We start from the raw sequence: 13952 nt of genomic DNA, 5'->3' as shown, positions 1-13952 counted from the left end.
CGTGCTTCGCCCCCACCCCCTTCAGCGTTTCGCGCCTCGGAGCAGGACAACAATTTTGGGCCCCCCAAATATTCAAAATCTTCTAGAACCTCTGAAGTGTACAAATGCGTAGAAGGGCGATCTGTGCGTATGCTGGCAACGAAACCGCGTAAGCGCACTGACTCGAATCTGCGACTGCAAAATCCAACATGGCGTTACTCTCAACTTGAGATGAGACACACTAAGTACTTTATGATACTTTTATTGTGCAATAAAGTGTACCGGTAATAAACTAAAGTAAACTATGTTATAACTGGCAATTTTAGTACTATTGTACATGTACTTTATCAGTTGGTAAATTGAAAAAAATTCTGTTTACCGAATCTTTTATGTGACTTATAATCTTGTAAAAATGGTGATTGTTCATACAAATGGGTTTCGTCATGCTTCAAAAATTGCAGAACTCGCTTGTCACTTGAATCCTTGGGCTGTTCTAATTGATAGCCATACATCCCCTATCTGACCTTATCCTTCCACACAGGGAGTGTGAATTTCAAATAGGGTTACCTGAATGGGTCATTCCATTTAAAATCTACATCCCCTGTGTGGGATATGTTTTCCATAGGGGTGTAGGATTTCAATTAGAATAGCTCATTGTTGCCAGTTAGTTAGGGTCATGGCTTGAAAGTGACAAGCGTGTTTTTTCTCAGAATGGTTTTACTCCAAAGACTTGTTTCTCCAAAAACTAACACATAAAAGGGTTTTTGCTTTTGAGTAAGGACCGCACTACCATTTTAGGATTAATATCCCTTTAGAATAAATACCTTTTGGAGAAATGGCTAGAATTTTTGGACTAATGCCTTTTTGAATAAAAACTTTGCGGAATAACAAACTTTGTGAGAAATTATCTTTGGGAACAATAATCATTCCAAGTAAGGCTGATATTTTTGACAAATGACACTTTGGACTGAATACTTTTTGGAAAAATGACCCTTCCATAGAACATGTGTTTGGGTAAACGACACATTTTATACAAACGATTCTCAACAACATGTCCCGTATCAATGTTTGCTTTCATTAAATACATACAACATCCATAAATAATACATGATATGTTCACAGTTGGATAGCTGTAAGTCTAAATGTATAATGTCTGTGCTCGTTGAATGGAGACAGTCTGTTTTTCACCGCAAGAAAATAATCTTACCAATTTACTCATAAGCATTCAATATTTGTAAACTAGACCTTTAATTTATGAACTAAATCATAACCTTGGATTGTGAATACATACTTTAATGGCAGGTCATGGACAGGTATATATAATTGTCTCCCCTATTTGATGGTCAGGGTTGCCAAAAGATTTCAGCCCGAATCCCGGGTCAAATAATCGAAAAATAAAGTCACCCAATTTTTCTCTTTACCATTGGTTTCTATGGGGCTGGAAACTATCGGAAATCGTGTGAAAAATCTTCAAAAGTCGCCCAATTGGGCTACCAAATCGCGGGTTTGGCAACCCTGTTGATGGTAAGGGTTATTCAAACAATGACCTTTACCTCTATTGTTTGATATTACAAAGCAGGTCATTTCTATTCTTGCTCTCCATAGAATTACACTTATTTTATCTTTTATAGTTTTTAATTTGACTAGTTTTGTTGGTGAAGAAAGGTAAATTAGGCATATAATGCTATTGACAGGCTTTTTTGTGTTGAAAATTCCTGTTTTAATAAAGATTTTTTTGTAAAGTAAATCCCAGTAGAAAATGACATTTGCTCTGAGAAACACTGTTAAGCATAATTGTTAGAGCAAAATTTTATTTTGACAAAACCCTTATTTTGCAACATTAAATATTTGTGAAATTTATACATTTTCTTGGTATTAAAAAATGATCCCTGATAATGCCTAAAAAAGATTTGTATTGCCTTTTTCGATCGACCCTAAAATCTGAAAAAAATGGGGTCATTTTTTTTCATATTTTAATTTTCAAATTTGATATAAAATACCCAAAAATGTTGTAAAAATGTTTTGCCAGTTTGTAAATTTCAGTACTTCGCCCAACCCTAATGTATTAAAAAAAAAGCCTAAGAAACTCTATAAATCATTGTTTACCATGGTAATTTGTGGTGAACTTGCATTTCTTGATTATTGTATGTGGCAAAATAAAAAGAAAAAGTAAACCCATTAACTGACCCTGACTTTGGAGCTCTAGCCAATACAATTTTTAGGCCTTGTGAACAAAATTTCCATGCTGATTTTCAAAATGAGATGTTCTGTTATTTGGTACAATAATTTAAAAATATAAAATTATTAGACCTGTTATCTAGTGTCGTATTATTGTCGATTTGGCCCTAAATCCGACACTTCAAAAGAAATTGTCCCTTTTCGACACTTTACGACACTCATCAAAAAAGAAAAAAATGAAATTTCCATGCTATTTTGTCCAAATAAGCTTACCGTACGATCATGTTTTCATCGGAAAGTCGAAAATTACCCCCAAAGTTGACCCGAACCGGAAGTAGAGCGAACCAGGAAGTGTGTTTACACGGAAGTCAGTGATCGTAATTCATATCGGTGTGATTTTAAGCTTATCTATCAACTTTTTCAGCATTTTTTTTTTATCTCATTACAAGTTTTGACACATGTCGATTGTCATATTTTTTTCCCCGACACAGTGTTGAATTAGAAATCATGTGTCGATAACAGGTCTAAAAATTATCATGTTTGATTTCTAAACCTACATTTCAACAAAAATATATTGTAATAAAATATTGGCGTCTACTAGTCTTTAAGGAAAACTTGTTTTTATAGCCTTTTTAGGACCATATTTTTATGCTTTGACTTTGATAGCAATCCCTTTGCTGCTAGAACCATATTGAGTGTTTAAATAATTAATAATAAAGTTTAACTACCTCTCATTCAATATTTTAATTTGAGCATGCTGAATTAATTAAGTATAACTACCAGTCATTGAATACTTATAATGTTGAACGCTTGAATAGTCAATGCTATAATTATATGATTCACTTGATTAGTTTGTGCATTACTTCACTTGTTCAGTCCTTGGAAGTGTAAAATCAAATGAAATGCTAATCCCATTCTTGATTTTAGAGTGTCCCTGATTGTTATTCTCTCACAGTTAAAGGACTGTCCAGATTTATGGACTTCTGAGAGGACAAAGAAAGGCCATTTGTAATTTTGCTTCAGGAAGATGTGTTTTGGGTTAATGGAGAGAGACCCGTCATGTAATATTATGAAACTATGTTCACAATTCCAGAAAAACACAGCACTTTTTTTTGATTAAATAATATTATCCTGTTTAGCCAAATGAAAAAAAAACCAGCCCATTTCTTTAGTTGGAAATATATACCTGGCAATCTAAGTCAAATTATATATTTTTGTGGTTTTTAAGGGGGAAAGGGGGGAAAAACATGAAATTGCTGTTACAAACATGAGTCTCAGAACCTTTCTCTTAATCTTGTGTTTTTATGTTAATTTTGATAATTGGATATAAAATATAATAGAAAATATGTTGGCTAAATATTAGAGTGCAATTCTGTGTGATCTTTGCTGGGGGTTGAACACCCCCATGAGTTGGTTTGCTAACTCAACCTCCCCAAAAGAAAATTTTCAACCCCCTAAAAGCAACCCCCAAAGGGAAATTTCAATCCCCCTAAATAATAATAATGAAAAAAAAATCTAAATTACAGACTATAATAGATGTGATTTGTTTCATGTGTTAACAGTGTCACCCTTGACCTTTGAACTTTTGCAGATCCAGCCGGAGATGATAACTTTGGATCCCAACAAGATTAGCGAGATTGACGAGGGAACGATGAAACAACGCAAGGAGGAGCGGATGCAAATATTTGTAAGCAATAATTGAATCGTTTTCCCCCTTTTTTGATGATGTCAATGTAATCTTCAATTCTTGATTTATGCATGGAGGAACAAGTGTGCTAGATCAGCTACAATCGTGGAAGAAAATAGTTGGCACACTTGTGCAAAATAATTGAAATGTGTGCCCGATAAATATTGCAAAGGCAAGTGAAACATGCATGTGATATACGTGAAGCACATTACGGTAATCATGATTTATAATTAAAGACCGAATTAAATAGACTAGTTTGTGTCTGACGTCCGGATAAAGGTGTTGCGTGATTGCTGACCTGCGCAATACTGCATTTTTGGTCTGGTTGATAGGACATCATACGTAAACTAGTCTTTTTAATTTTGTCTTCAATTATAGAATTGAGAGTATAAACAAATATTACAATTATCATGCCCTCAATTCTATTAATGAACCCCGTTCATACATTCCCAACATTCGGTGATTGTATTTTATAAAATAATAATAAAATATAAGATGTAAAATTCTTTAAAATGTGATTTTCCTGTGTTTTTCAATACTGAAATCATCATGCTAAAACAGCCAGGCATGAATGTGTTTAAACCCGCACTATCAACCAATCACGCGTGCCATTAAATAACGCAAATGTATGATTGGTGCTTTCATCCATCTAATTTGTGCTGACTAACAACATTTTTCTTTGTTGTGTGATTATCATTTTCAGGGAATTGTTCCAAAGAAGGTATCCTTTGAACCAACGTACAAGATGAGAGGCAAGAGCAAAGGATTGAAGAATGAGCAGCGTAAACAGGGAAAGAAAGAGGCATATAGACGGGTAAGAAGAGGGTCATTGGGTTACAGCAAAATATATTCAGAACAATGTTAAATTATCTGTAACACACAGTGGCGACGCCACATGGGGGGGGGGCATGGGGGAAATTCCTCCAGTCAGGAGTCCTCCTTGCCCCCTGTTGCCCCACAGTAAAAACTCAACATTACGAAAATTTACACTTGTTGCGTTAATTTTGCCCAACATTTATTGATTTTGTCCCACCTGAATTAATTTTGCCCCCATGTCCCAATAAAAAAAAAAAAAATTCCTGTAATTTGGGTTACAACAATGAAATTTTTTTTAATGTGATCAAATTCATGTCTTTGCAGGAACAAATCAGGGAAGAAATGAATGAAAAGCAGAAAGAGAAAAGATTTCAGAAACAAGAAGAAGGACGACATGAAGAACTAGATGGACAGCCAAGACACGCTCTAGATAGATTTAGGAAAAAGTAAAATATAAACAAAACATTCCTTTAGGTTGCTACAGTAAGAGAATTCTTGCGTTTCACAATACGATGCGCCGCCAGCGGTTGCTCTTGGCAGTCAAATTTTTGACTCTAGAGTTGACATCGCCGTTCTAGCTGCTATTGAATTTTCACACAATAGATAGAAAATGGATCTACTATAATTGTAAATTGTTGTTTTAGTGTGCATTCGCATGTAACATCATTATAATGACATTTAAACCCACAATGATGTATGTTCCTGTATTGTATTCGTATTACGCGGGCTTTGGATGTCGACATTTTCCCATGGTGCACTGCGTATTTTGGCCTCGACCCAGCGACCGCTAGAAGCGCATCGTATTGTGAAACACGAGAATTGCATTTGAATGAATACAGCATGACAAAGTCTTGTGTACACTGTGTGACATGGAAAGCAACTCACTCCTGATTGGCTGGTATTTTCATACCTGTTTGGATTGGTTCATTAAGTATTCTCACCCACCCATATTTTATCTGTTTTAATCACATACTGCTGCGTTTATTCGAATGAAATTTTTTACTGTAGGTCTGTAGCAAGCAGGGTGCATAAATGATTTTAGTAATGTTACGTGACGTACTTCTTTATGACATCATTAAACGTTTATTTTGGCTGCCCCATGCAATTGATATTAGCTCCCCAATATTTTTGACCTTATTTAGGTCCATGGTTTATATGTTCAAGATTGGTCTTAACATTGACCAACTTCCAGAATTTTATATTGGTTATAGATAAATGTTCAAAAGTTACCATTCCTAGTAAATGATAAGAAATAACACAAATTTGTATCTAAAAACAATTTGACAAGCGGATGATACATACTGGGACAGATGGGCTTTTGTCGTAAAGCTTATGCTTTAAATTTTTATTCTCATTTCATTTGATGTATGTTTACTGAATTTAATGTCTTTTTGAAATTTACTATCACAACTACAGAGCAGACTTGTTTTTTATTGTATATTTTACAAGTGCGTAGACTTTATAATAATTGACTTGCGGAAAGTTCAAAATGTGCATTGCTTTACATTGTTATATCTCAAATAGCAATATTGTTAACTCTTTGGACACTACAGGCCAAATCAGCCCCTAAGAACAAATTTGATTGGTTACAAAGATGGCTATATCATGTATTAAGCCAATCAGAGATATGGTAAGAATAATCATAGCTTCATTTTGATTGGTTACTGAGATGATTATCTCATGTTATTGGGGCACGGTAAGAAAGGCAGAAGTATCCATGGGGTTAATCATTATAAAATATTGTAACCTAAAAGAAGATCAATACTGACCAAAAAGATTTATCCCAAAGATTTATCTAAGTAGCAACTGTGCCCTTTGCAAGGGCACGAGGTAAGTTAGGCGGATGACTGTGACGATCTGATCAAGCAGCAATACTGTGCTGGATAGTATTAATTTTAATAAGACTGTTTCATTAATTGCCGCTTTAACATACCTTGACCATGGAAAGCTGGCATTTTGACAATTTGACCTCTGCATGACCCCTTAATGACCTTAAATGAATTTTAAAATATTTAAAACATGTTAAGAATGCCACAAGGATCATTGCATTTAAATTTCAGCTCAATTGAAGCATTTTGAAAACTTGACCTTTTACCCCTTTATTGCCCCTTAATGACCTTAAATGAATTTTTAAATATTTTTTACATGTTTAAAATGTCATAAGGATCATTGCATTTAAATTTCAGCTCAATTGGAGCATTTTAGAAAACTTGACCTTTGACCCCTTTATGACCCCCTTAATGAACTTAAATAAATTTTAAAATGTTTTACACATTTTTAGAATGTCATAAGGATCATTGCATTTAAATTTCAGCTCAATCGCAGGATTTTCAGTTAAAATGACCTTTTTTGACCCCTGTGACCCCTGGATGACCTCTGACGTTAAACAAATTTATAACTTTTGTAGCCAGTTACCCAATACTGCTTGTGACTGAGTTTGGTCGAAATCCGATCAAGGATGTGGAAGTAGTAGCAAATTGTGAGAAGAAAGAAGAAAGAGGAAAGAAAGAAACTAGAGCAACTGTGCCCTTTGCAAGGGCACGAGGTAAGTTAGGCGGATGATTGTGATGATCTGATGAAGCAGCAATACTGTGCTGGACAAGATAAGGATCATTGCATTTAAATTTCAGCTCAATTGAAGCATTTTGAAAACTTGACCTTTGACCCCTTTATTGCCCCCTAATGACCTTAAATGAATCTTAAACTATTTTAAACATGTTTAGAATGTCATAAGGATCATTGCATTTAAATTTCAGCTCAATTGGAGCATTTTGAAAATCTTGACCTTTGACCCCTTTGTCCCCTTAATGACCTTAAATGAATTAAAAATATGTTTAAATTGTTTAGAATGTCATAAGGATCATAGCATTTAAATTCCAGCTCAATTGGAGCATTTTCAAAAACTTGACCTTTGACCCCTTTATGACCCTTAATGACATTAAATGAATATTAAAATATTTTAAGCATGTTTAGAATGTCATAAGGATCATTGCATATAAATTTCAGCTCAATTGGAGTATTTTCGGTTAACATGACCTTTTTGACCCCTGTGACCCCTTGGATGACCTCCGACATTAAACAACCCATAACTTTTGTAGCCAGCTACCCAATACTGCTTGTGACTGAGTTTAGTCGAAATCCGATCAAGGATGTGGAAGTAGTAGCAAATTGTGAGAAGAAAGAAAGAAGAAAGAAATGGCAAGAAAGAAATAAGTTAGGCTGCCCGCCTAACTTAATGCCAAGAAAGAAATAAGTTAGGCTGCCCGCCTAACTTAATCAAACAATAATTTGTGTTACAAAGGTCTGCATGCGTTGCACTAACGGAACATTATTGACACAATGCATTGCACCATAAAAACTCAATAGTTAGCATATGTGCTTACTATAGAGCGCTTTTGAAAACATGAAATTGTACCAAGTCCGGCTTTACCAACTGCGCTAATAATAATGGGGTTGAGACGCACATTTGCAGGTTTACTTGTTTGTATAATAACTAAGTGTATCGATGACTTGCTCTAAACTCTTGTGAATGGGGCACTTCATGTTCACATGTTTTAAAAGCCCTTGATAATAAGCACATATGCCGATCGAGTTTTTACGGTAAAATGCAAACAAGCAATCAAAGTTTACAGGGCAGAGATACACTATTTTTCCCTCCATGAGCAACACAAAACATGGAAATTAATAAAGTAATTAATTTCTCTAATAAAGAGTACTATCAATTTAAACAGAATTATTGATTACAGGGGTGTGGTCCAATATTTTCATATTCTGTTTTGTATTTTACAATAAGTCCTACCATAAAAACAAAACATTTTCAAATTTTGAGTGGTATTGCTCCAGCAAATTTAATATGAGAAGCAAACACGTGTATAAAAATGGCCCATAGGATAGTGCATGGTGGTTACTACAATTCACCACGGTTTTGGTTACACCATCTAAACAAATCATATCTTTAAATTACATTTTTTTTAAAGGATTTTTGGTCCTCAGCAGATCTCTCTGCAAGTACTGATGGTACCCAGAAAAAAGTCCTATAGACCTTTTCATATTGAGTAATTCCGATAAAACCCGAAGCATGAAGTAATTTCACCTATCGTGCGCGCATAAAAGTACCTCTTCAGTATCATGTACAGTGCGAAGTTCCAATGTATAACAGGCATCATAAACTATGATGAACTTTTGACGGTCAATTGTGGATGAGAGGTACTTTTGCCAAGGATACTAGTACTCAATGTGCAATCAAGCGTGTGGTGGTAGTGTTGTGTAAGAGACTGACAGCTACTGACTGTGGAAGAGGTGATGCACATAAACAAAACGTTCTGTAAAACAAAAATAACTGATGAAAAATGACGGACATTGCCCATTTCTTTCCATTAGTATCTTATTGTGAAAAACCAACTAGCTGAGGTGTTAGCTCAATATGCTAGGAAAATATTTCTTGCAATGACCCCATGTTCACATTGGCTAAATAAGCTGTATTTTCGCGAAAAAGGGTGTCGTAATTCATGACATTTCTTGTCTGCCAGTTTGGGTACAATTTGACCCCCTAGCTTATTAAATAAATAGCGCAATTTTCCGAACTTTTCCAATCTTGATATGAAAAGGTCTATTTTTGACAACTTGGTCCCTACATAGTCTTTTTACTATATAATGGATGGGTCAAAATATGGATTGGATGTGTCGAGTTGAGTGAAATTGTCACTTTTCTCATTTCTGGGCATCGAAATTGGAAAGTTGAGCGCTACCCAAATGAGCCTCTCAGCAATATTGATATTATTTCTTTGTGAAGAAATTAAGTTTTAAAAGAAAGTAATCAAGCTGAAATATATTGTAGAGAAGAATTGAGAGGATACACTAGGAGCAATTCATTAGAAGAAGCTACAGACCTAATATCAAACACATTAATTTTTGTAATTTCTTTTCCAGCTGTAGTTTATAATTTTATGAATTAATAAAATAAACTTTATACAATGATGTGTCTGGTACTACTGTGAAGTTCTTCATTTTAATTGTCATGAATTAACATAACTGTATTGATTAATGTTCTTTTAAAACATAACCCCATTCATTTTCTCAATTTTTGATACAGAATTTCAGCCCTTTTGGTCATATTTTAACCCTAACCGTACCGTATACAACAAAATACTACTTGATATATGCGCTGTTCGTGCATGCATCCCACGTGGTGTGATGACGCAATGGCCCTAAGTGATATATAGGCACGGTTTCGCTGGCCAGCGAAGCCCAAGACCTGTGGCAAGGTGTCGCAGACCGTGTGCTTGGCATGCGAGGGGTCTCAGGTTCGAATCCCACCCAGAGCAAACAACTTCTTTCCTTCTTTTCTCTCTTTATTCCTTCCTTCTTTCCCTTCCCGTCGCCGAAAAGCCCCTAGGCGGTTAGGGTTAAGTTATCATTCATTATACTCTGTCTAACGGTGCACATGATTAGCCAAGAATCAGTTCTAAACAATGGATAGTAAAAAGCAGGAAAATACAATTTTAAAGAATGTTACATGCAGGCTGGTTATATGTTATTCTTTGTTATTTGATAAAATACAATCACTGTTCTAGTATGTATGAATGAGTCTTCCTTGGGCATAAACAATCATATCCATCCAATCATGCCCTCAATTCTGTTAATATTCTTTATTGAACCGCACAATGGTTTATTGGTGGCCATCTGATGAAGATCATGAAGTAGCTATCTACTGATGATATTGATATTTAAGAAGTATCTATCTACTGCTAATACGATATTGGTATTGTTGAAGTAGCTATCAACTGCTGATATTGATATTGGTTAAGTAGCTATCTACCACTGTTATTAGCATTGATGAAGTAGCTAGCTTCTGCTGATATTGGCATTGATGAAGTTGCTATCTAAAGTAGATATCTACTGCTGATATTGGTATTGATGAAGTTGCTATCTAAAGTAGATATCTACTGCTGATATTGGTATTGATGAAGCAGCAATCTATATTGGTATTGGTGATGTAGTAATCTACCGCTGATATTAGCATTGATGAAGTAGCTATCTACTGCTGATAATGGTATTGAAGAACTAGCTATCTACTGATAATATCAGTATTGATGAATTTACTGCTGATATTGTTATTGATGAAATAGCTATCCACTGCTGATATTGTTATTGATGAAGTAGCTATCTACTGATGATATCAGTATTGATGAAGTAGCTATCAACTGCTGATATTGATATTGGTTAAGTAGCTATCTACCGTTGATATTAGCATTGATGAAGTAGCTATCTACTGCTGATATTGGTATTGATGAAGCAGCAATCTATATTGGTATTGATGAAGTAGTAATCTACCGCTGATATCAGCATTGATCTAGCTAGTTATTGGTATGGAAGAAGTATATGTAATAATCTGCCACTGATGTCAGCATTGATGGAGTAGTTGGCTACTGCTGATGTTAGTATTGATGAAGCAGCTAGCTACCGTTGATATTAGCATCGATGAAGTAGGGATCTACTGCTGATATTGGTATTGATGTACAGCTATCTACCGCTGATATTAGCATAGATGAAGTAGCTATCTACTGCTGATAGTGGTATTGATGAAGTAGCAATGTATATTGGTATTGGTGGAAGTATTATCTACCGCTGATTTTAGCATTGATGAAGTACTTATCTGCTGCTGATAGTGGTATTGATGAAGGATGTATCTACTGCTGATATTGGTATTGATGTACTAGCTATCTACTGATGATATCAGTATTGGTGAAGTAGCTATCTACTGCTGATATTGGTCTTGAAGAAGTAGCTATCTAACTGCTGATATGATATTGGTATTAATGAAGTAGCTATCTAATGCTGATATTGGTATTGATGGACGTACCCAGCAAACACAAAACATTTACAGAAATTGTTTGGTTTAAATATAATAAAGGATATAAAACGTTTTAATACCGTTCCAAAATCATATTTTTAAATTATACGCAAAACATTGAAACATGTTATTAAAGAGTTGAAAAAAATATTTTTGCAAAAATGTTTGCCAACAATATTTTACAATTGCATTTGGACAACATTGTTAAAATGTTGGAGTGTTTTTTCATATAAAACGTTTTAAAAATGGCTTCATGACCTTTATTTAATCCGACATGTAAATGTTATTAAAACGTTTTGACTAAAACCAAAACGCGTTTATAACGTTTTAAAAACATTTTGGTGTTTACTGGGAGCTATCGGTATTGATGAAGTAGCTATCTACTGCTGATATTGGGTTTGATGAAGTAGCTATCTACTGCTGATATCAGTATTGATGAAGTAGCTATCTAATGCGGATACCAGTATTGATAAAGTAGGTATCTACTACTAATAATATCAGTATTGATAAAGTCCTGCTGATATTGGTATTGATGAAGCAGGTGTCTACTGCTGATATTGGTATTGATGAAGTATATGTAGTAATCTGCCGCTGATATCAGCATTGATGAAGTAGCTACTGCTGATGTTGGTATTGATGAAGTAGCTATCTACCGCTGATATTAGCATGGATGAAGTAATTATCTACCGCTGATATTAGCATGTATGAAGTAGCTATCTACCGCTGATATTAGCATCAATGAAGTAGCTATCTACTGCTGATAGTGGTATTGATGAAGTAGCAATCTATATTGGTATTGATGAAGTAGTAATCTACCGCTGATATTAGCATTGATGAAGTATCTATCTGCTGCTAATAGTGGTATTGATGATGAAGTAGGTATCTACTGCTGATATTGGTATTGATGTACTAGCTATCTACTGATGATATCAGTATTGATGAAGTAGCTATCTACTGCTGATATTGGTCTTGAAGAAGTAGCTATCTAACTGCTGATATGATATTGGTATTAATGAAGTAGCTGTTTACTGCTGATATTGATACTGATGAAGCAGATATCAACTGCTGATATTGGTATTATTAAAGTAAGTAGCTATCCACTGCTGGTTGCTATCTTCTGCTGACATAAGTATTCAGGAAGAAGCTATCTACTGCTTTTATTGGTATTGATGAAGTACCCATCAGCAAACACAGAACATTTACAGAAAATGTTATTGTTTGGTTATATAAAGGATCGTTTTAATAACGTCCCGAAAACATTTTTTGAAAACTATACGCAAAACATTGAAACATAATGTTATTAAAGAGTTGAAAAAAATTGCATTTGGACAACATTTTTAAAATATAGTGTTTTTTCATATAAAAGATGTTAAGATATAATTAAACAATAAATCAAATAAAACCGTCTCAAACGTTCATTTTAAGCTAACTACTGTACATGTAATAATAATTTTGAACAATACACATTACCCAAACAATGAATGCTAATCTCGATAGGTGAAAGATCAAGTAGGCCTATAATAATGCAGCATACTGATAGGATTTGTCGGTGCATGTACTGGAACAATAAAAGGTTAACGGAATGATCGAATAGAAATAATTTTACACGGAGCACAGTACTTTCCATTTATACCTGAGAAGTTCACTGGCCTGTATGTTAATGGACTCTGCAGACTTTTTAGTGGATGTAGAATATTCGATGTAATAGTACATTTCCAGTAAGAGTAAGGGCCGTAATTCTTATAAAACGATTATTACGTGTCCAACCAGAGAAGATGTTCTCATCTTAGCTGATCCGTGTTTATTAAGGCGATATAATACCCCGATTTTCATCAGTACCCCTCTTCTTTTTTTTCTTGCAAATTTATTAAGTACATATATATGTTTATCACCTCATGTCCTGAACTTATAAAATATATCTACATATAAAGTGAATTTCAACAATTTTAGTAAGTCATTTTAGCCCTATATATTTTTTGTTTACTGTAACCTAGTAACTCAGATCTGTGTTTCATAACAAACCATAATTTATTCTTTTGAAAATGTTCAAGTAGGGTACATGAATAGAATACATTAAATCCTTTGTTATACTCTCTATAGAAAATCTATAGTGGTGCATGCAAGATACCTACCATGATATAACACTGAATAAATTAAATAAACACTTATACAATGGATGCATAGTCATTAATTGTTAGGAGAAGAAAAGGCTATTAGGTCACCGTATGTCAGGTTATAGGTCAATTGGTTCAGGTCAAATTTAAGCATCAATTTTGAATACACATGTGAGAGTCTGTGATATCATATGAGGCATAATTTTGATATTCTGTCTTTAACTGGATATATATCGAGAAGTGCATGGTGGATATACTAATATACCTTGGGATGTAAATGGTGAGTACAATTTAGAATGCCTAGTTGAGACGGATTTCACAAATA

General features: G+C 34.4%; 1 protein-coding gene across 1 annotated transcript in view; it reads left to right on the top strand.

Annotated features, from left to right (window-relative positions):
• Window positions 1–6717, top strand: part of LOC140137650 (WD repeat-containing protein 46-like) — a 36312-nt gene extending 29595 nt beyond the window's left edge. The window contains exons 12-14 of the mRNA XM_072159383.1: window positions 3749–3844; window positions 4548–4658; window positions 4985–6717. Of these exons, the coding sequence (XP_072015484.1) occupies window positions 3749–3844; window positions 4548–4658; window positions 4985–5110 (333 nt within the window). The 3' untranslated portion in view covers window positions 5111–6717. The remainder of the gene's footprint in view (window positions 1–3748; window positions 3845–4547; window positions 4659–4984) is intronic.
• Window positions 6718–13952: the final 7235 nt, after the last annotated feature.

The sequence above is a fragment of the Amphiura filiformis genome, chromosome 17, assembly GCF_039555335.1.
Source record: "Amphiura filiformis chromosome 17, Afil_fr2py, whole genome shotgun sequence".
Taxonomy (NCBI): Eukaryota; Metazoa; Echinodermata; class Ophiuroidea; order Amphilepidida; family Amphiuridae; genus Amphiura; species Amphiura filiformis.
This window is presented reverse-complemented; position numbering and strand designations above follow the sequence as displayed.